Source organism: Rhopalosiphum padi, chromosome 4, assembly GCF_020882245.1.
Source record: "Rhopalosiphum padi isolate XX-2018 chromosome 4, ASM2088224v1, whole genome shotgun sequence".
Taxonomy (NCBI): Eukaryota; Metazoa; Arthropoda; class Insecta; order Hemiptera; family Aphididae; genus Rhopalosiphum; species Rhopalosiphum padi.
The window spans coordinates 40,231,660-40,255,654 of NC_083600.1; the positions used below are offsets into that span (position 1 = coordinate 40,231,660).

At 34.3% G+C, this 23,995-nt stretch overlaps 1 protein-coding gene across 2 annotated transcripts in view; it reads left to right on the top strand.

The window, feature by feature from the left end:
• LOC132929281 (histone-lysine N-methyltransferase MECOM-like) overlaps positions 1 to 23,995 on the top strand; it is a 99,708-nt gene that overhangs the window by 58,949 nt on the left and 16,764 nt on the right. The window contains exons 1-2 of one of the 2 annotated variants that reach the window (XM_060994530.1): positions 9,016 to 9,600; positions 15,248 to 15,648. In XM_060994530.1, coding sequence (XP_060850513.1) covers positions 9,555 to 9,600; positions 15,248 to 15,648 — 447 coding nt within the window. In that variant the 5' untranslated portion in view covers positions 9,016 to 9,554. Of the gene's footprint in view, positions 1 to 9,015; positions 9,601 to 15,247; positions 15,649 to 23,995 lie in introns of those variants that run through there. The other variant, XM_060994531.1, reaches the window with a different exon arrangement.

The window sequence follows — 23,995 nt, forward strand, 5'->3', positions numbered from 1 at the left end:
CACTTTTTAACGAAAAAAAAAAATTAAAAATAAATAAAAGAATATTATTATATAATTTATATTACCTTTACACAGTATGCGCATAAATATATTATAATAGTAGACTCCAGACACTACATTACCTGTCCTGTAGGCTGCAGTATCCTATGGTTTTTATAAGAGAAATGAACCGCGGGATATCAACCATTTAATTATTAAACACTTCTCGAAATTTATAGGAATCTATACTAGAAAATACCAGAAATATAATAATTTATTTAATAAAGACTATTATCATAACTGCAGGGGATGAACTCTAACTCTCTAAAATTGTACAAATGTTTTATTAGGTTAAAACAAGATTAAGTTTTCGATTTTCAAAATATATTGTTGGTTACAAATTGACAACAAAGTGAAGATTAAAACCAATGCTTTAAAGTTTTTCAATTCTTTAACTTATATTTTTGAATGGTTGTTTTAATAATCACATCTGCACTAAAAATGTTTTAAAAAAATTGATATTTCATTGGTTAGGTACTTAGTCTAGTTGTCTAGAAATGAATGTATTGTTTATCTAGCAATGTATATAAAATAAAAATAAATAGAGCCCTATTTATATATTATAAAAACATAATAAATGTATCAATAATTATAGGATATTATATATTTATGTAAGTGGTTGCGTCACATTTTATGATAAACTGTAATAATGTAAATATACGTAATTGAAATAAATAGGTACATATAAAAATTATTATATTTCATTATTCGAAAAGAAATAAACAAGAATTAATAATATATTAATACGTAAAATAGCCCATCAGTTTTTAAATTTTGAAACCTATATCGAGGACACAATTAAGAACAACTTTAATTAGTGTAAAATTGTTAGAAGAAAGTGCAGTAATATAGGGAAATTTGACAGACAAACTTGTATTGGCTAATGGAAAAAAAAAGGTAGTACCTCCAGTTATTTTGTAAATCATGAAAATCAACAAGAAGCACTATATATCAGTTTGGGATGTGGCTTATGCACAGTTGTAATAAAATAAATATTTGGTGTTCTTAAAACATAATACTTCATTAAAATTCATGTTTACTTAAAGCGTATGTTTATTCTCGAGTATATAAATAGCCTGTTTTCAAATGGATTTCTCAACTATATTCGTCGAGGGACACGTAATTCAAAATACTTTTGTGAAATTGATTGTCTGCGTGACCCAATTGAAAATGAAAAAGGGGGTGTGAACTGCTCTGTGAAAAAAATCCTACAAACAGTGAATCACACTGGTTCACGCCGGACTTTAAAATCATCGTCCCTTTTCCGAGATAAGATCCTTTAAATCCACATGTATCTAAAACATACATATGCTAGTTGCAGCTTCTGTGCGAGACGAGGGGGTCATTTATTGCCCGTGATTCTTTACAAAAGCCGCCGCGCTGACCTTATCGGTCGGTGGTGTATGTATATACACATACACACACACGCACATATGTATAGGCACTGTGTATAAATAAAAGTACCGGGAGATTTTTCAATCGCGAAAGTCAATTCCGAGCGGATTGAAAAATAAAAATAAAAATAAAAAGAAGAAAAAGTCGAGTGAAAAAAAATACCGCGTCCCTTGTGGCGTTCACGGAACCGCCGTTGCCAGTCGTTATATATATATATATTAGGTATATACACCAGGAGGAGAAAAATAGAAACTTTTCCCGCACAATGGCACGTGTCCACCGCACCCCCGAAAGTATAGCGACTGCGACATTATATCTACCTACTTCCCGCTTCTTCGCGTCACCCATCCCATGTATGTGTATATACATGTGTGTACTTCGGTATGTACTATATATACGATATCACTTTGGTTTATTCTTTTAAATAATATTCGTAAATTTATCATATAATGTTTAAACATTAATCGGCATTATAATATAACTTTGTACCTATATATAAGTATTTCTGCCCGACGTTTGCGCGGCGCGCGTTTGCAATATTATATACGCTTAACAATATTATCCGCAGAAGTCAGTTATCACGCGTCTCAAAACGATTCATTAAAAATCCGTTATGTCGGCCGACGTCGATCATCTCGGCGGGTGGGGATTTCGGCGTTGCGGGGAAGGGTTGTAGGGGTGGAGGGAGGACTCGCGAGGTAGTAACGCTCGGCTATTATTCGGCGGTTTTTATTTTTATTATTATTATTTTTTTTTTGCAGCTTGTGCAATTCAATAGTAATTATTATTGTTATTGGAGAGATCTCCGCTGCGTTCCGCACAATGACGTAAAACATACGAGCGCTTCCGATCTGTTTCACAAGTACAATAAACCGCGGGCCGGCGGTACTTATCTGTGTTGACGTTATATGTGCGACGGGTGCAGTGTCGTACACGCCGCACTAAATATATATATATACATAGACCAGTAACCCCCGTTGTGGACCCGCGAAGTCGTCGTGACTTCATGAGAAAAACACACGTTTCTTTTATATATATACACGGGTCGAGTGTAAGAGCCTATATATGGACCTAATATACATATATAGCTGCAGGTATATAAGTGGTATAACCCTCTCGTCGTGTGATCATCGCAACGAACATATTATTATAGTGCAGACGCGACTTTTGTGTATATTATTATTATTTTGTATAGGTATACCTATTTATATATATATATATATATATATATGTATACACTGCTATACGTAACGCGGTGTATAGGTATACCTATATAATATATATATATATATATATTATATGTCTACGACGACAACGGCGAGACGATGTCGCGGTGTTTATATGACGTTCAGTGTCGTGTCAGGTATCATGTTACCTTGCGCATATTATATTATGTTATGTACACCCGATGCGGCCTATACGTACGTACGTGTGTGTGTGTAGGTATGTCACACGCGGATAGTGATGTTCGTTGTCCGTCCGTCGCCCGTCTCCGTGAATGCCTTTTTGATTAGCGCAATTGTTGTCACCGCTGCGGTGCAACAGATATATAATATAAACGTTGTGTCCGTTATACGACGTATATTATATATACAACACGTGAGATATGTGTTGTGTGAGTTTTTGTATATGTGTGTGTACATATTGCGCTCGTCTTACGACTTTGCGACTTCGCGACGGGTACACGCGGGGACGAGCAGAAAAAAATACATCACAATGCAATAACAATAATAGTATAATAAGTAATAACAAAAACACGGAGGTACCCATATATATATATACGTAACGTCGTCGCGGGGGACAAACGTCGAGGGATGAAAAATAAAACTTAAATGTGAATTACAAAACTTCCTATACGAATAAAACTTAAAAGCCCGCGATGCAACGTGAAACGTATGCATATATATATATATATTGCTGCTGCAGGTTACCTATCCAGGGCGTGGCAAAAAGGTCGCGAATATCGATCGGCTAGCGATTTACCACACGACGCTCGCCGCCGACGTTACACTTACCTACCGTCGTCACCACGAATCTTCAGTTTACTGGACCTGCACCACTCGACTAAAATCTATTTTACGCGGAGTATACGCAACGTGCAGTCGAACGATGCAGCTTTATATACATTTATTTATATATATGTATTATATATATTATACTAGTCCCGGTTTAAAACTAGTTCTGTAAAAAGATTTTTTTTTAAATCTAATTGACAATTTGTTTTTCCCTTTTATAGATAGATATATAGGTACAAATTTTTCGTATATATATTATGTATATTTCTACGCTACACCGATTAAAATCGTCAAACAGCTTTTCGCCACCGTAAACAACAGCTGCTGTAGCGGAACGATGACACGAAAGTAGCGGTTTAGTCGTATACGTATACTTACTTTGGTTATATAGATATTTATTATATTATGTAAACGTATATATAGGTACTCATCGCCGTACTAGCGATAAATCTCATTATATGTATAAGTGATACTTCGTGTATATGCGTGTTAAATGCATAACACACGGATTTTCGTGACTCGGGTTTAAAACGACGCTTATTATAATGAAAAGGGGCTTAAGCGCCTTAAGCGTTATACATATTATATACTTGTTGATATTCACCCTATATAATGGTTATAATATATGATATATGTAGTAAATGTATTAGATACTCACCATCACGTTTACCTAATAAACACCTAATATAGTATGTACACTTTATATATATATATATACTGAAAGTTTGCAACAGTGTGTTCTGTATTAAACATATATATATGTATTATTTTTGCAGATGAAGTAAAACAACAAAGTTATTGTTATGTACCTGGTATAGAAGTATTATATATAGATAATTATTCGTATATATTAAATATGATTAATTTACAATTATATGTTGATAATCGTGGTGGCATTATGCTTTAAATTCAGGGGCATGAATTTAATGAACTATAAATAATTAACATTTCAAAATAAAGATATTATTAATAGTATAACTACGTATACCTCGATGTAGAACGTATAGAATAATCTATATAAGACGATAAAAATTCATGAAATGATAATATGTGCAATGAAAAGTTTTAATTGACTGAAATTATTGAACATATCAATAAACATGATATTATATATATATAATATATTATATAGTGTCTATATATATATATATGTGTGTGTGTGTGTGTGTGGATATGTACAATTATTCGACGCTTATATATATTATATATGAAACGTATTTTTTAGCGTTTCGTAAAAATACACATACGAGTATACAGTATGACTATAGGTACTTATATAAGGGGGTTAAGGGGTAGAGGCATTCATGGAGTGTCAACGAACTGAAAGCGATGTATTGGCACACACTGAACACACACGCGCATACACTCGGATAATGAAACTGGTATTATATAGTATAGGTGAGACGAAATGAAATAAAAAAGTCGTCGTCGATTGTCTCTATGGAAGAAATATGTGTAAATGCGCTATTAGTATATTGCCGAATACACACGCACATGCGGAGACGACGACGACGGAATCGGATTGACGTATGAAAGCGCCGGGCGGTCCCCAGATAACAATTGCCTTCATGTCATCGCCGCCCAGGAGTCGCGCGGGGGACCGTCCGCGCGATTTGTGTGCATATATGTTATTACTGCGCCAATGACTTCCGGTAGCCCCGACATCCGGCCTCAACGGATTTTCGTTGTTCTACATTAATACACATGCACACACATACATCATATATTATATATAAGTACATATTATACACAACGCATCGGTGGCGGCGTTGGTCCACGAGAATAAACGACCGATTGTAATTTATATTATTACGTTTAGTTCTTGTACGTATGTGTATACTATAGTTGATCATATATATATATAATACATTATATAAGTAAGTGACGGTGGCCCTCAATTATCGACCGGACACGTTGTCGTCGTGGGAAAGGAAAATGCGTGATTTGTTCCCTTTTAAAATATCTCTATAGCTATATATTATAAGCATATAAAAAAAAGATATATAATGTATACTAATATATGTACTATATTGTAGGTACCTATATTATTATTATTTTTGTGGTGGTATATACTTACATACATATAATTTGAGCTTATTTTGGACAGCCCACTTAAATTATAGTTGGCGAATATAATAAATATAATATATATATATATATATAGACGGTCTGCTACAGTAGTCATTTGCAACTATAGATTTTAGATTTTTGTATGACATAATATATAGACATATATACTATATATAGTTATATTACAAACATAACAATAACTATGTGATGTAACTATGTAAGTGTCAAAGCTTATTATAGAAATTTTTAATGTATGAGGGGATAATAAGGTAGGTATATACGCCATAATAAGGGCAATGTCAAAAAATATACCTATATATATTATACTCTAGCATTAAATACTGATCATTTTCCTATATACACATAAACGCATATGTATAATGTATATGTGTATTTATGTATAAGCGTGTGACCCATTATAGCTTTCTAAATATACTGAAATAATTTAGTTTATATATTATGTATAATATATATATTTAATTATAGAAGGTAAATTTATACAGAGCTTGTAGAAATAGTAAAAAATAGAAATACCTATATTATAATATAATATTATATTATTTACCTATACAGTCTTACACCTATACTTATTTGGTATTAAATAAAAAGACAAATTTTGAATGATTAATCTGGATTAAACTATATTTGTATATAAATTGATATTTAAAGTATACGTTTTAATAAAAGTGGGTAGGTATATAATAAAATATAAAAATAAAATACAATACAATAGAAAAATCATTTACTGCAGTATAAATATTGATTTTACTATTTGCTTTCATATAATTACTAATATAATTATTATATAATTTATAGATACTTTAATAGTTTAATTATTAATATTTTATTATTTTATAATTATAATATATATAATATAAACAATAATATATTGTAGGTACAGGTACACAACGACATTTGATTGTTTACAGATAAATTTTAGGTAGGTAACTAATTAGACAGTACATATATATACTGATGAAAACGTTTAAACGTATATCATTATACATAATTTAAGTTCGTATGCAATTTGACTGTTTATTTAATAAATATAGCTATATCATGAAAAATAAAATACCTAAGTTATATTTTATGGTTTATGTATTGGTATAATCCTTAAAAATGCATTTGAAAAAAGTGAGCGCTAGCTATGCATTGTAGATATATATTATATATATATATATTTATAGCAGCATGTACAGTGTCCCAAAATAAAGCTTTTTTTTGAAATTGGTAGTCATTTTTTGTTTTTATGTTTACAATACATTGTTCTCATTATTTTTTTAATCTACCATCATTCCGATTTTTTGTTGTGTAATCAGTTTTTGTCAAGTGTCACCATATGGACCAAATATAAATTGAAACACGTGTGTTGGTTGTTAAGACCTACCTAGCTATTACTAATCTATAACGAAAATGATGCGAAGACTATATGCGACGACTCACTATAAGTATATATAGGTACTACGGATTACTATACGACATATCTTACTCGGATGGGACGCTGCTCCCGAAAAAAATTGAGCCCCAGTTAGGTTAAGAAGTCCTCCTGAAACTCACCATAAACTAGAGAGAACTGATGAGAGGTAGTTATTATATTAATTTTCTCGATCGTACTTCGGTCTGATAAGTTAGGGGAAGACAATCGAATGATATTATTTTTCATAAGTAAACTGGAAGTTATTAAAACTGTAAGATATATCCTTTTATTGTATTTGTTTGGAATGTAAAAATTTTTTCTTAGCTAATTTAAAAAGCGTTCTTTTTGGGACACCCCTGTATATACATATATAATAAGACAGTGTTGATATATGTATATTTGAAATGGTATTATAATATATTTATAATTTATATATGTATAAATGTATATTATAACAAGAGCTAAATTTTATGGTATGATAAACGATTTAAAAATCGACTTATTGTTTTTTGTGGTTAAAAAGTATAATAATCCAAGTATAATATTGTTATACATGCACAGTTAAAAAAGTTTTTACAACCATGAACAATATCCCCAATATACACTATATATATATATATATATATACACTATTTAGCACTATACAGTTTGTCAACAATATGTGTTTGTTGATAGCTATATATATAGGTATAGTATAAATAAAAAGGTAGGTATATAGAAAAACTTTAAACGTGTATATGTAATAATGTTCAATTTATAATATCGCATTTTTACGGAATTATAGACGTAATTTTGTTCGAATTCGTTTTGAAGCCTCGCGTATTTATACATATTTAGTTAACACAATTTTTTCTGTTTTGTACATATGACTTACATGATATTATATGATATGTATATAAATATGTAGTAAAACCACTTGTTTGATATTTCATTATGTTTCCTATATGTATAAGGTGCATATGTGTATAGATGTATATTATTATTTATAAAATTATACAGTTAGTAGTTACGCTTTTGACCAACCTGTAGATAATAAGGCACTTGTGTAGTCATGTATAATATTAATCAAATTTGTTATATTAAATTGAAATATAGTTATGTAATATAATATTTTTTAACATTGGAAAAATAAAAAGGAAACTACAGAAAACTACTGACGAACTATCGTCCTAATAAACTCTCATATAGTCATGTATATAACCTATATTAAACCATTAAGCATTTGAGTTGTTGATAATATATATATATAATAAATTGAGACTAATTTATAGAAAAATCGACGTCCGCAATAATAAACAAAGAGCAAAGTAATTAAAAACTCGGACTAAAAAAAGCATTCACAGCAGTGTATATATGAATAGTTTAATACTCGTTTGTAATATTATAATATATAGCTAACAGTGCAGAATCTTGTATTTTTATGTCTACATTGGGATATTATAGTAAAGGTACCCTACGTATAATATAATATTAATTTATCAGATTGCGAAATTCAAAGCATAAATAATAAAATATAATATTAATTAAGCGCGTATAAAAAGGAAATCCGGGCCGGTCGGCGCGGTGAAGACACCCCCGTCGACGCGGCGGAACGGTTGAGCGGTCGGAGTCGGCGTGCGAAGGGATGAGGGCGGCCTCCACCGCCGCCGCCGCGGATGACCGCGCGCGTCGGCGATGAGCGACGATGAGCGCCGTTGATGAGCGGCGGCGGCGGCGGCTTCGACGACGTCGACGAAGACCGCCGCCTCGGTGGTGGGGAATCGCCGATTGCAGCTGGCAGGGTGCCGGCCCCGCCCACGATCTCCGGAACCGACTCCGCCCATCAGTCACTCACGCACACGCACACGTACACACACATACACACAAACACACATACACATATTATACACCGTAACGATGTGTGTGCACGACGGCGGCGGCGCGAACGTCCCGGCCCGCGCCCGAAGGAAGCGCGTGCGTGCGCATCGCAGTACACCGCCGACCCATCCCACCCCACCGTGGCCGACCCATCCCACCCCGCCGCACCGTCGTCGGCGCAAACCCCGGGGACAGCTTCGGCGTCGTCGATCTCGTGGCCCGGCCGCCGCGGCAGTCAACAGTCCGATCGCGACGATCCGGTTCGCGGTCTGGTGAACGCAACGCTCATCATCCGTCGCTATCATCATTCGCCGTCGTCGTCGTATAGTCGTCACGGACGGTTGATCTGTTACACATTATATCGTTTTTTTTTTTTTTTATTTATTTATTAATTTTTATTATCGTCGAGAACATATACACGACGGTGTGTTTTTTAACGACCCATCATAATTTTATTTACTTACATAGCACTATTGTTATTATTATTTTATCACACTTTGCGCGTCGATCTATATATTCTATTCGTCGACATATATTTATGTATAAACGATATTATAAGTTGAACAACGCGCACAATTCGATTTAGTTCGATAATCATTTATTTCGTGTACGATTTATCCGATCGCGCAGTCCGTCTTTCTCTGCAGCAGTATATTCGCGACGGTACACTCCTCGGATCGGACGCGAGTTGTTTGTTTTTTCGTTTTTGGAGTGACATCGAAAGTTAATCGTCTGCAGACTCTTGGAGCCAGCATTCGTGTATGACTCGACGTCCCCCCCACCCCGTCCACGTCGACATGAGTAGAGGTGAGTCTATGTTATAATAATGTGTAATCTAAAATATCGGTATAATTCTTTAACACGTTATATTATTCAGTATATTCTTATATTATTTTGTGCCTGTAAAGTATAATTATAGGTACACCATAATAATGATGTACCTATTATTAGATAGCTATATGGATTTTTAACGTTTAACTATTTGTATTGTACACGGCTTATATATATATGTACCTAATAGTATAGTATATAAATAACATATTATTTTGTCTTTATTTTCGATAAAACACAATATACATAGGTATCGATTTGTTATAATTTCTAATTACTCATTGACGTCTTGTAATGATTCCGTATTCAGTTCTTTTATATTATACGCATATTAGGAACTTGTTGATTTAGTTATTGGTTATTTTAATAGTGTTATAAATAGACCTAATTATTGTTATTATTTAATTAGTCTAGTTAATACAATATATAATATTATTTTATACAGACATAATAGCGAACATCATTAATGTTAAATTTAAAATGTAAATGTTAAAATTAAACATATTATATGTTTATATATAAATGAAACGTATCTATACGGTTATTACTTATTAATATTGTTCATACCTAATTAAGTGAGTATTCGAAGCTCGTATATTATTATCTATAGGTCCGTTAGTGATTCTCCATGTATACTGTATAGAGATAATCTAATATTATATTTTAGGTTTTTTCATATGAATTATCAATCTAAACGGAACATATTTTGTACGGTCATTTCTTACGAAGAATTGTGTGATAAATGTCTAAATAGACAATTAGAGTTTCTAAAATAATAACATTTATATTCGTACAGCCCGTATAGATTAGACCTGCTACAGACGACCCGTGTCGGGACAATTATATTATTATTATATCAAAACAGAATAACTAAATTCCTGTACTTCCGAGTTCCGATACATTAAAATTATATAATAGTATTACGATCACTGTAATTTTCTTACACAATGTAACATTATATTTAGATTCATTTAAATTTTAAACATGCAATTTAAATGAATATTAATTAGTCCTCTAGCTATGTACAGTTGTCTGTAGATATCATTTAATATATACTATATATTTATAGTTTAAAACTATTAAGTAAATTAGTATAATATTTATAAATATCTATAGGTAAGATGTTATTGTTTTGATAATATTTATAATATTACTAATTAGAAATTAAAAGAAATAAGGATTAATTAGGTTTTAAAAAAATATTCATAAATAGTTGTAACTAGTAGTTGTAATAAAAATGAGTGACATACACATTCACCCGCATGACTTTATTTAAAGATACCTAAAAGGCTATATGTTCTACGTATGTTTTTTTTTAATATTTTTATTCAAGTCAATTTAATGATTTTGTGAATTATATTTAGAAAAATTTCTGCAAGTATATAACACTAGCCTATGTTATATTATAAGGCATTAAATAAACCCAAATACCCAATATGTGTATATTATATATTTTATTGACATATTTTGTCGTGTGAAAAACCTTTTCTGAGTATGTATAGTTGGATCAAATTTTACTTTAAACCGTATAAATAACGCGTGTAAGTATATATGATACATATTGTTGTAAAAAAAAGAATATATAATGCTTGACAATTTTTTTTACCGCTTACTTATATTTTTGGGGAGTATAATATCTATACACCGTGAAACCTCGATACGTAAGTCTCAATAATATAATAGTCCCCTAGCACATGCGATTTATATATTATACGATTGCGACGGTTCTTATAGACTGAACAGGTTTACATGAGACAATTTCACGTACGTATACAGAGTATACACTCTACCACAAACATGGTCCCCTCGTGCGTAACGGACGCGGGCCGTAAAGATCCGTCAAAATATTGAAAACACCAATTCATGGGAGACGATAGGAAAATATAAAAATCAACACTTTAAAAATAATTACCCCACGTAATAGCCACAGGGGAGCAAAGTTCAAACGTGCGCTTTAAAAACGTCAAAACTTCATTATAATATCGTGACGTATCGTGATAATTTAAAATAAGTATTAACGCATTTTCGATTCGACAACCAATTTACTCGTCTATAATGTCTATATGGTATCATTGATTTTATAATAATTTGCTATAAAATTATAATATTATGTAGCCCACGTGAGTATCTACTGTGATACAATATATTAATATGGTATATATAGGCATGTATTACATTCACTTTTCCTACACACGGTCCAATGATTGATTCTTCTTCAATGATTATACTCGCTAAGTATTTCAAATTGAATGTCATCTCATAACATTAGCTTTTGTTTACACTCATAAATTATTATACATGCAATGATGATTGTAATGTACTAATGTATATTACATTGTTTAAATGAGATATAAATATTATCAATTATCATATTCTTGTTGTTTTCGCCTATATATATATATCTTAATATACATTACGTATTTATGTACAATATTATAGATAGATATGTCATATTATGTTTATTATAATATTATATTATTTTACATACATATTAAAATGAGAAAATAAACACATTATATATGTAAGTCGTGTGTTTCCGAAAAATTTAGATCGTTGATAATGAGTACAGATTTAATATGTTACAAAATCGCACGTGTTTATATTGTTATTTGACAACAATTAGATTGGAAGTTTTACGTTTAAGTCTCAATAAAATAGGTGCAGTGGGTTGATGGATTGGCACATTGAGTAAATCTTTTTATAGTATTATTATTATTATTATACTATTTAGTATTTATTATTTTTACTATCATTAATTATTACCTGAATAGTTTACCGGTGATCAAAGGAATAATAATAATAGGTAAATTTCCTCATATCGATTCGATTACTTAGAAATAACCACGATAACGTTTGTACGATCGATTACTATAAACCTTATTATACGTTATTTTCCAAAGTATTTCCATTCATCGTGTTACTTGGTTCCCATTGAACACACTCGTTTCGCGTACTGCTATTATACACGAATATATATATATATATATACAATACAATATAATAACAATATAATATTACCGTATATTAAACGAGCTAAAACGCCATTAACGAGCCTGACTTTTTATTATTCTACGGTAACCTAGTTGTCGTTACGATAATAATCACTGTAATTATATAGTTATCGGGACAATGCAATATTTATGTGTTCATTTTTTATGTGTATATATATTATGTACGTTTGGATACGATATACACAGCGTGTTCAGCATCTTTAAGTTCGCGGTAATGTTGTGATTCTGTTGATTCCGATAAATATAAACAATTTTGATAACTCTTATCGTAATTATTTAGTCATCGAATGCGTCACAAAATCGTAATCAAGTAAAAAAAATAACAAATGTTGTTTTACGCACCGCGATTTATAAGGGTCGTGTAACTATTGTTTCCAAATCTATAAAGCTTTTATTCAATATCACTATGTAAATATAGTATGATATATTAAAAAATATCATTGTTTATATTATATAATTAAAATTGTTCTATTTTACTTAATACAATCTAAATAGATTTTTAAGTATTTACCTACCCGATCAAATGTAGAAGACAAAGTACCTACTGTACAAATAATATTATATTTTATTTGTTTATTTTAATTATAAGTGATTTTTATTACATGTATAAATGTATATATTATCTAAATAATTAGATAATAGACGGACAATTATTACTATAATTTTGTAGAGCATTTTATTTAATTTTTGGGTAAAATATCGTAGTATATGAAAATCATGTATTATATTATATCTTACGTCTGTTGAAAACACTTACAATATTATTTTTAGTATTGCAGTATTTATTATTTTTTTTTTTTGTCTTGACTGGACCTTAAAGCTGTCGAGTGCTCGGGTAGTGATAAGAAAGAAATCCTACACGATTAGACAGGGGACAGACGGTGTTTGCCTCTTTTAATCTCGACCGGTGTCCAAACATCATGTCTCCTAGGGGATTTGGCTGTAAAAAAAAAATAAAAATAAAAACACAACAATATCCCTTACTTCGACCTTGTGGTACAATCTTTGAAACCGCAATAGAGTGTTATTAAACAATGTCGTCAACGAGTTGTTGATCCCAGGGCAATAAATCGGCGCGGGGATGATTTGTACAAATATTTGTACTGTCGACCTTGAATGTGCTATACAAAAACCCCAAGATAGAGATTGCCTGTCATTTATGATGTCTTGTATGACTCAAGACTTAACTACGAGCTGCTTGTGCCCAACGACTGTATTGCGTCCCAAGTCAAAACGGTTGTATAACTTATAAACATAATAATATGATATTAAATTTATATGCGTATAATGTGATACAGATGTCTGAACTAAAGCAGCAGTAATAGTATATTTGCCCAAAATTATATAGGTACACATTTCGTTATTAAAAAGTTTTCTTTTCATGACCTTTAGCAATTATCGTTATATTTCGCTTGTTACAATATAAAATAATATTGCATTACAATTTACAATATATCGTATACATTATATTATATTTCACCTTCACGTTTTTATATACACTACCAGCTTTAATGCGTCCCTCGATGTTTGTCACGTGCACGCTGCACACTATGAAATTCAACGGCTTTCATATGTATACATCACTAACATTGTTGTACCCGTTTATAGATGGATAGTGAGTGTATAGAAACGTGTTTGGAAGTAATTATTGTGAATTTTTTTCGTAAAAACTCCCTCAAATGCTCTTTATATTAACTGTGTATATGAATTAAGTTGTAATTATACTATACACTATACAGTATACATATATTTTATAAATAATATAACATAATGTGGTTTGATGTCAGGTTTATGGATGTAATATTTTTTTTAATCATTCGAAAATTACACGTTTCATAGCTTCTTAGTAAAAACACGCATATTTCTCGAGAATATACATACCTATATATTTTAATTGAATCCCATTAAAATATCGGTTAACGCAGAGTTCGCCAACAGTTAATGTAAATTTCGTAAATTCGCAGAATTTTCCAGAAATACAATACGCGCAAGTGCATATAGAATAATAATATATTAATAGGTATACTATTTGATCGATAAATCTATTTATAAGACCACGCGCGATGTTTACTGTTTTGACATTTGATCTGCCGCAATGCCGCAATATCGGCGTTATATATTATGTAAAACAATAATACAAAGGTATAAAATTATATATACAACATAAAATGTTCATATACTATATGTGTAATGTTTGAATTAATTAAATTCTTAAATGTATAATTATTTTATTGAAAAATACTCTAAAAAATAAAAAATATACATTGCAAAAAACGGGTTTTACATTGTTTAATAAATATTTTATATTTCATTTAAATATAGGTAATTGTCCTTTTTACTGTACATAAAATAATTATTTTAGGACTTAATTTAGAGAAAAAAAATTGATTACATTTTGAGGTAAACTTAAAATGATAAAAAGGTCATTTATTACGACAAAAGTCAAAGGTACTTATAGTTACAATGAAATTATACGAGCAATTATATACAGTTTGAGCCCTGATAAATGTATGATTTATATTACTTCTTTTATTAGAGGGACTTCATGCGTATAATGTATATGTATGCGTATCGGAAGAGATATTAACGAAACTTTTTTACTATTTTCGCAGGCAGTAGCGACGATGGAGGTGGCGGCGGTGGCGACACGGACGCCGGTCGGAGCGACGACGAGCGTTCGTTGTCCAGCGAAAGTAGCGGTGGTGGCGACGTCGTCGTCGGCGACGGTTGCCGGAGCCGTAGCAGCAGCGCTAATAGCAACAACAACAACGGGAAAAAAGACACGATCGCGGCTGTCGACGAAGGCGTTGGCATTATTGGCGCGGGTTTGAACAGCAGTTTCAGCTTTTTCGAGCTTCCGGCCAACGCAGCTGCCATGCCGTACAACTTGGAGTTGCGGAATGCGGGCGCGGGCGGCGTATGGACCAAAACTCAGCTCTCCAAGGGCGTCAAGTACGGACCGTTCCTAGGCAAATGGGGCCCGAAGCCGGTGGACTTGCGGTTCGCCTGGGAGGTGAGTGACGTTCAAATTACACAAATAACAATAATATATAATATATTGGAGAAAAAAAAATAAAAACTGTTGTAAAAAAATCGCGCGTTTCTTTCGCATCAGATCGTTGTCGGTAACCGTATATAATATTATCCTCGTAATTTCGGTCCCCCTTTTATATATTTCGTCTTCTTCTTATTCTCCTTTCGAGCCCAGACCTATAGTCATATATACATATGTAGGTAAATAACAGTAAACACCACCGAGCGGGACAAGAGGGAATGTTATGTACTATATATATATATATAACTGTAGCAGTGCGATAAATATTGTGAAAAAAAATATGCTAGATCTCGGAAAACGCGCGCCGCCAACGGAAACTATCGCCGCGGGCACACGCACAAAAGGTGCGAAGCGACAAAAAAGAAACGTCACACTCTGACAGTTGTCGAAGGGACGAATCGACGGATATAATATAATGTCGTCGAGGTGTCGGATGACCCCGCAGGGGATCTCCGCGAGATTAGCTTCACATCACACTCGCACACACACACACACGCATACGTATAACCGATATAATATATATACGCGAATATAATATGTGTGTACGCGTATAATAAGATACGTGCGAACGCTTCGCCGAGATGACTATATATATATATATATATACACCTATATATAAACCGTATATATAGGCCGCCCCCGTTTGCCATTCACCCCGACTTGGTGATCGCCCGAGTAAAAGAGAGAGTTTAAGTATAAAACCTCCGATTGTTGTCGGTTCGATCCCTTTTCAATAACACACATAGCTACCAGTCGCGTTTTACCGATGTCTTTGCAGCGGTCTGTTTTCCGCGCAGGTATAACCAATATAATATATAATATTATATACACGCAAAACAATAGATAAAATACCATCAACGAATGTTTTCACGGGTCCCTTATATTGTAGCCGACGTTCGTATTTTTTTTGTATTAAGTGATGTGTAGCGTCGTTTGTAGGTACACGATATTATTATGTTATTTATTATTTATTATATATATATTATATATTAACCTCCTCTCGTTCAACCGTCAAATTTATAAACTTATATACCTAAGTATCCGTCTACAATTATTATTGTTTTTTTTTCGAGTTTATGTAAATCCAAAGCACTAGTACAGTCCAAAATCATATTTCACAATCATATTATTACGGTTCAAAAATCGAAATATGTTGACGGCGGGGTGCAATACGCGCATACGACGAGACACCCCGTATAGATTATTATAATATGTATAAACGACGTATATACACGTTGTGTATATTGTCATTGTGCAAATTTCGACGAGCACTCGCCTCGTTTTTGGTTCATTAAAATTTGTCCACCCGGTCAACCGGAAAATTCGTCGCCACCTATATGTATATTCGTCTGTGGCTTGTCTGTGTGCCTATAACACATTATTATCACCGCCACGGCGCATTGAGCCCCGCGGATAATGCGCGTACGCTGTATACATTATATAATATGCCGCTGGTAGTAGGTATCTATCCATGTATGTACGTATACACACAATATATTCGCATTATACAGCCACGCACACACACAATCCGACCGCCTAATGTCCGCGAACGCATTGTCCCCACGGCCGAGGTGTGAACTGATCGAATTTTATGGTCGGTATCATCTGCCCCCGACGGGCGGTCCGGGTTTACACTGAAGTCCACGACGAGGACGACTACTGCGACTATATTATATCATATATATATATATATATATATATATATATATATATATTATATTATTATATATACGCTGGCACACATACGCTTATTATATTCTGCCCGGGCGCGCATCGATAATAATAATATAATATTTTTCATTATGGTGAAATCCCCGCGATAATCTATGTTATTATGCGGCGGCGTTCGTTCGGATGCAGGAATGTCGAGAGATAATTTCTTGACGCGATTTTCGGCGTACCACCACGGCCATATGGGTTGTTCCGAGGTATGCTCACACCACCGCTGCAGCAGTATACATAACACGGCGTTATAATATATATATGTATACACCCATATTATACGCTATACGTATAGGTATTCTCACACAATCGCACCTGTTTATACACGCGCATGCATATATGTGTATAATATGTATATACGACAACGGCGTGTATAATATAAAGACGACGAGACGAGACGCTAAACCGCCGCCCCGGAGAGTAAACCTACCCGAGTATTCCTTTCCATCGCACCGCCGCCCAATTCACCCCCTTCCCCACAACCCATCGACATACGACGACGGCGCTCGTGGATAACGACACGACTCTACAATAGTAATAATAATAATAGCGTGTGTGTCGTATACCTGGTTACGGGTACGTACGTTATTATCATCACACATTTCACCGTCCCCTCGAATGCCCGACGTGGTGTAGTGTACGGTCGACGACGCTAAATAGAACGCCGAAAACGCGTTGTTATCGCGTCACGCGCACGAACGCGGATCTTACGCACGCTCGCTTGGTTGCTTACTCGACTTAACAGGTATAAATGGTTAGTTTACCGTAGACAGGTCGTTAGGTGTATATTATTATTATGTGTTACATTATACAATATACAAGTTAGGCACAGACAACCGCGCTCGTTTATCGCTAAATCGAGTGTTGCGCGGACAACCGAACACGATTCGACAACATTTGACAATGCGCTCTTCGTTTATTATTATATATCACTGAATACTGAAATATAGTCTTTCATATTTTTTTCGTTCTTTACGCGTATTTATTACATCTTAAAATCGTATTTCGATTGCCCCCGTCTAGCTGCAAGTACGTGTACTTAATGCGAGTGCGTTGTGTAATATAACACTACAACAGCACATTTTAAAATGTGTTTAAAACTAAAACCACAGATAGGTCGTTTTACTGTGTAAACGTTATTAACACCCTTCGTCGTTCAAACGCTTTGTATATTTTTAATCATTATTCATTACGGGTCGTTCAATATTCTTATATACCTATTTGTCATCCGTTATTAATGTTATTATCTTTACTGCGGCTCATAGTCGCGATGAGCATGATCGGTGTTTTTTTCTCTCCTTTGTTGTAAATATAATATTTCACATAGTTCGTTTTCAAATGGAATATTCTTTTGCGCGTACTAACTGCCGATCACATAATATTATTGTACACTATTTTTAGATCAATTAATGTTCACAAATACCACAGCTTGAATGTATTTATAATATTTATCTACCAATTAATATTATTTCGCGAAGTGTAATTTTATTGAGAAACGAAAAACGTGTATTGTCGAAACTCGCGTATATATTTCTGAGACATAGGATACTAATTTATAATTGTAAGTCTTCAGATCACATGTTAACGGGTACAGAAAATTCGTTTTCGATTAATTTTCTAGACAAAGACTTAAGTGTATACGACAAAGGCCTAAATATAAAAATAAAACCCATACTCAATATACCTGCGTACAATTTAAAATTGGTTTGTTTTTCTATGCTTAGGTATAACATAATATTATAGAATGTACAATGATGATGACGAAGTCGTATATAGTAACAGCAGCAGTGCGACGCATATAGTCGGCGGGTAGGTGGGTTGGCGGGTATGTGTGCGGCCTGCGCGCGTGCGCGTTACGCACGCAGCAATAATGGTTTTTCATCAATCAAAGTATATAGTATAATATTATACTCGGCGGCGGATATTGCCTCAGCGTCATCTGTTATCAGCATTCACACATCTGTAAAAACCATTCCGAGCGTGATGTTATCCGCGGGCCCGGAATGATTTCATGAAAAATCGGCGTGTATATATATGTGTGTGTGTGTGCGCTATATGTATGTGTGTACAGGCGTTATTTATTAAAATCGCGAGGGTTTTTACCATTTGTGGAGGCGACGTGGCACCATTCATCTCAATCATTTCCGCGGAGGAATTCGCGCGCGTGGAGGCTGTTGCGTCGTTGCTGATTTGTCAGTTAAACGTAACGGAAAACTCTCGCGGTGGCGGCGGTAGCGTCGATTTGGCTAAGGTTTTTTCTCCTCTTCCGCCGAATGCATCCGTCCAACCCTCCCTCACCTTCTGCCACGATCCCTCTCCGCACCGAGAAACTGGAAGAAAATATTGTTTTAATAATATCCAATCTATACGTGCGAAAATCCTGACGATATAGTCCCCGCAGTATGTAGCTCTGCTAGTCATGTGTACTGTTGAGATCGATACCTACCCGCTGTAAAGCAAATCAAAATATATTGATGTATGCGCCTTTTCTGAAATATCCCAGAAACTCTAAAGATTTTTGGATATAATTTTCATTTATATAATAAAATACACAGAATTCGGCGAACAATCGATTTCAGTCCGAACAAGAAATATTTGGTGTTTGATGTTTTTGACTATGGTTTTTCGTTTTGGCAGTTTGGCATTTTTTGTGTGTATACTTTTCCTGCTTTTATTTCTCTGTAGTTATTATTTTTATTATATACTTCACCGTTAAACGATTTATATATAAATAAGGGTTATGTGGAAAATTCGAGCGAAATGTTGACTGCAGGCTGTTTGAAACTGACCGCAAGTATATAAAATAATATCGTGTTTTCCCTGTGGAAGTTGAGGTCTGTAAAGTATATAACCACGCCTTCGTAACCGCACGCGAAACGAAAGATCCGGGACCAGCGTTTGGCTAATTGGATAAGACCTGCCAACCAAGCTCCGCCTTTTCAAACTTCACCGGAGCGGAAAAACGATTCGTTTTCCGTCTCGAGTGGTCTTGGAGAAGAGAGCAGAAGTCGGTTGTTTTTTTTTTCTGTTTGTTTGCTCGTGACCTGACGACCGGAAAAACAGTTCAAGCTGACGAGCTGAGAGAGAGAGAGCAATAAATTCGGGGTTGGTTGATAATTCGAGTGTCTCATACCTTGTGCAAGAGACCCCCAATCAGAGTCCTTATTATATATTTTTTTTTGCATAATAAATCGCGAACTGTAAAAAAGTATACCTATACATATTATGTACCTTCTAAGAAAACAGGTAAAAACCGTCGACGTTGTCGTATTCAAATTATTATATTTATAATTTTTAACCGTATTTGCGAACTGCAGATGTATTGAAATTGTATGCAAAACGTCAAGTGTTCACTAAACCGTGACTTTGTGCCAAATCAAAAAAAAAGACGTTGAACTGTCAAGATTTTTATGAGGGGTGGTTTTTTTATATTTTGCTCACAAATAGCCGTTTCGCGCACGGACCGTTATCTGTACATTGCATTACGATATAACTCATAAGATTACGTTCCCCTCGTGGACGTATGAAACTGAAAAAATAACACTGTACGTGTTTATCATGTTGCCAATTATACAAGCGAAGGGCTGAAAGACAAAAGCGAGGGAATTACATGTTATACATATAGTGTGTCCCTATCCTAAACAACTATATAATATGTATGCAGCACGTGACACCCTCGGGCCGATGTACAAATTAAACTCCACTTTTCCATTTATTATTTATGATCGAACGTCGTCTTCGAAATATTGCGAGTGTTTTTTTCTTTTCTTTTTGTTCTTCGAAAAACTTTTGTTTATTTTTTTTTTATTAATTCCCTCGACAGTACGATATTTGCGCACCGCACGCGCTGTACTGAATCTACCGTGATGTATGTGTTATACAATATTATATAGGATATGCATAAAAAGTTTATAGTAAGGAAAGCTATAATAAGTATAATAATAATAATAATAATAATGCGAGTGATTGTTGTCGTAACCGCCGACCACGTCAACTTCATCGCATGTGCTCACTGCATATTTGACATATTATACTGTTTGGCGGGGAAACGATTCGGAAGATTGTGTATATATACGGTATACAGTAATAATAGCGACACTGTTAATGTTTATATATTATGTTATAATTGCAGGTAGGCAGGTGGGGTAATTGGTGTACAACAATAGTCGATAATAAAAATTATTTATACACAATACAGAGGCACCTTCCTACGTTTTGCCGTCGTCTCGACACACAAAACGTAGGTACGCGAGGAACTTTGATCGCGCGCATATTATAATATATTGTAAATTAATAATCACAAACACACGATGTGTATTTATAAATAAAAAATAACGTAGGACGGGGCCGGGCATTGTTTCGCGGCCTGTTCGTCTTTTGTCGGCGTCTAGTTTTTGTTAAGAAAACCCGCAACAGTTTACCGGAGTTTGATTTATTACGGGGTCCCCGTCGATTTTCCGCCCTTCGCACGCACGTTCTCGGAATTATTTAATTTCCCGCATCATTGACACATGTTGTCTGATGCCGTTTTGTGCAGTGTGCAGCGCGCGAGTGTGTGTCGTATATGGAAAGAAGGGTCGTCGGCAGCAGAGATAGGAAGAGGGTCGGGGCTTGTTCACTGTCTTTTTCCGTCTCTCTCACGCGCACACACACTGTTCGTGCACGCTCACTACTATACATATATTATTATATGCGCGTGAATAGCGCAGTGTCGTCCGTATATACCTACATAATGTGTTATATTGTAATATCACACACAAGGGTTGTGCTCGCGCGCGCGTCAATCCCTCGCACACGCGTTATCTCTTTCCCCGCGTGTTATTGTTTGTCGGGATACGGTTCCGTGAACGTCGAGGGCCATTAACGTCCACATCCTATTTATACGATACGATATGATATAATATAATATACAATTATCGTTTATAACATTATTACCGTCGTCGTCGTCGTCGTGTGTACAACGATATATTGATGGCACGATAATACTGAGTGTATACAACATAATATCATTTTTATGACACACACACACACACATTTATATATATATATAGAATAATTTTTCGCGTTATTGTGTGCTATTATTATTGGGAGGATATAATTGCATGTAAAGCAATAATAGATGCGGTGCATCGTAGTATTGTATAATATTATTTAACTGCATCACGCAGAGGTCAAGACTGCATCAGCAGCCGCCGAGTTATATATAAATCGCGGTCGGGATCGGTGCAGCGCGGCATCACGATATTCTAAAGGGGTTGCTGTGGAGAGAAGTGTGAGGGATTAATATTATTATCGCCGTGTTATTGTATATATAATACGTCTGCACGCGTGTAAGTGTATGTGTGTGTGTACGTATACGTCGTGTGTGTGTGTGCGTATATTATATTATGTCGTCCGCGGATGCGAGTGGCGTTAATGAGTTATTACGGTCATCTCCTCGTCGCACATGAATTTAAACGAGCAAAGCGTCCGCAGTATCAGCTGCTGGACGGTCCGCGATATTGTTCATATAAATCATTCGACGCGTATACTATAAATGTGATGCATATGTATATTATTGCAAATCCAATAACTCAAAACTCGACCGTTGCGTTCCTGATTAAAGAGTATTTTAGACCGAAACGCACATTTCGGCACACATCAGTTGACACTACTCCTACGATATACGATATACGATGTATTATACGACGTGAATTGCTCGTACAAGATTTCGAAGACAAACGGCCTCGAACGCTCGTATATTATATAATATTTAAAATGTATATACATTGTACAGACACATTTCTTTCAGCTCGCTATGAGATAAAATAGAATTTACCGTTACAGTATTACGACATAATATTATAGACGTATATCCATATAGGATTACTTTATGCGCATAGAGACGATTTAAACGCCGTGATCGTTCATTATTATGACCGGTGCGAACGAAAATCCCGATCCCCGAGACACGTGAACTTACCAATATCAAATTATAACGTCGTTTTGTAGGTACAATTACCTGTATAATGTTATCAGTGTGTCCGTCGACGGTTTGTGCGCCGGTCCTATCCATAATATTGTTATAACGACGTCGTGATAGTCATGTTTGGTAGATACTATATAGATACACGCGCTTATTCGCTGTAATAGTACAACGCGTTTTTATTGTAAATATGTGCGGATAACTTTTTTATTATCGCGTTGAAATTTCAAACATAATTATATACTGCAAACGCGATGTTTTATTGACCGTGACCTACGCGCGTGTATACGTTACGCGAGCGAGTACAGTAGTACACAATGCGGTGACAAGAGTTTAGTAATAATTATTATAATACGGCAGCAGCGGTGAATGAAATAAAACGTGTTCGTAGATATTGTATTGTTCTTAAGACGAAAAAAAATCAATAACGTTCTCGGTTTTTGCTTGTATTTTAAATAAATTGCGACTTTCTCGTCTTATCGTCAAGTCACTATAACTGTATAATATACTGTGTGTATATATACATATTATATCGCGTGTATTTGTTAATATGAGATCGAAAACACACGGATTGGTTTTTAACGCTCGTCATCATTTTTTTTCTTTAATAACAATAAT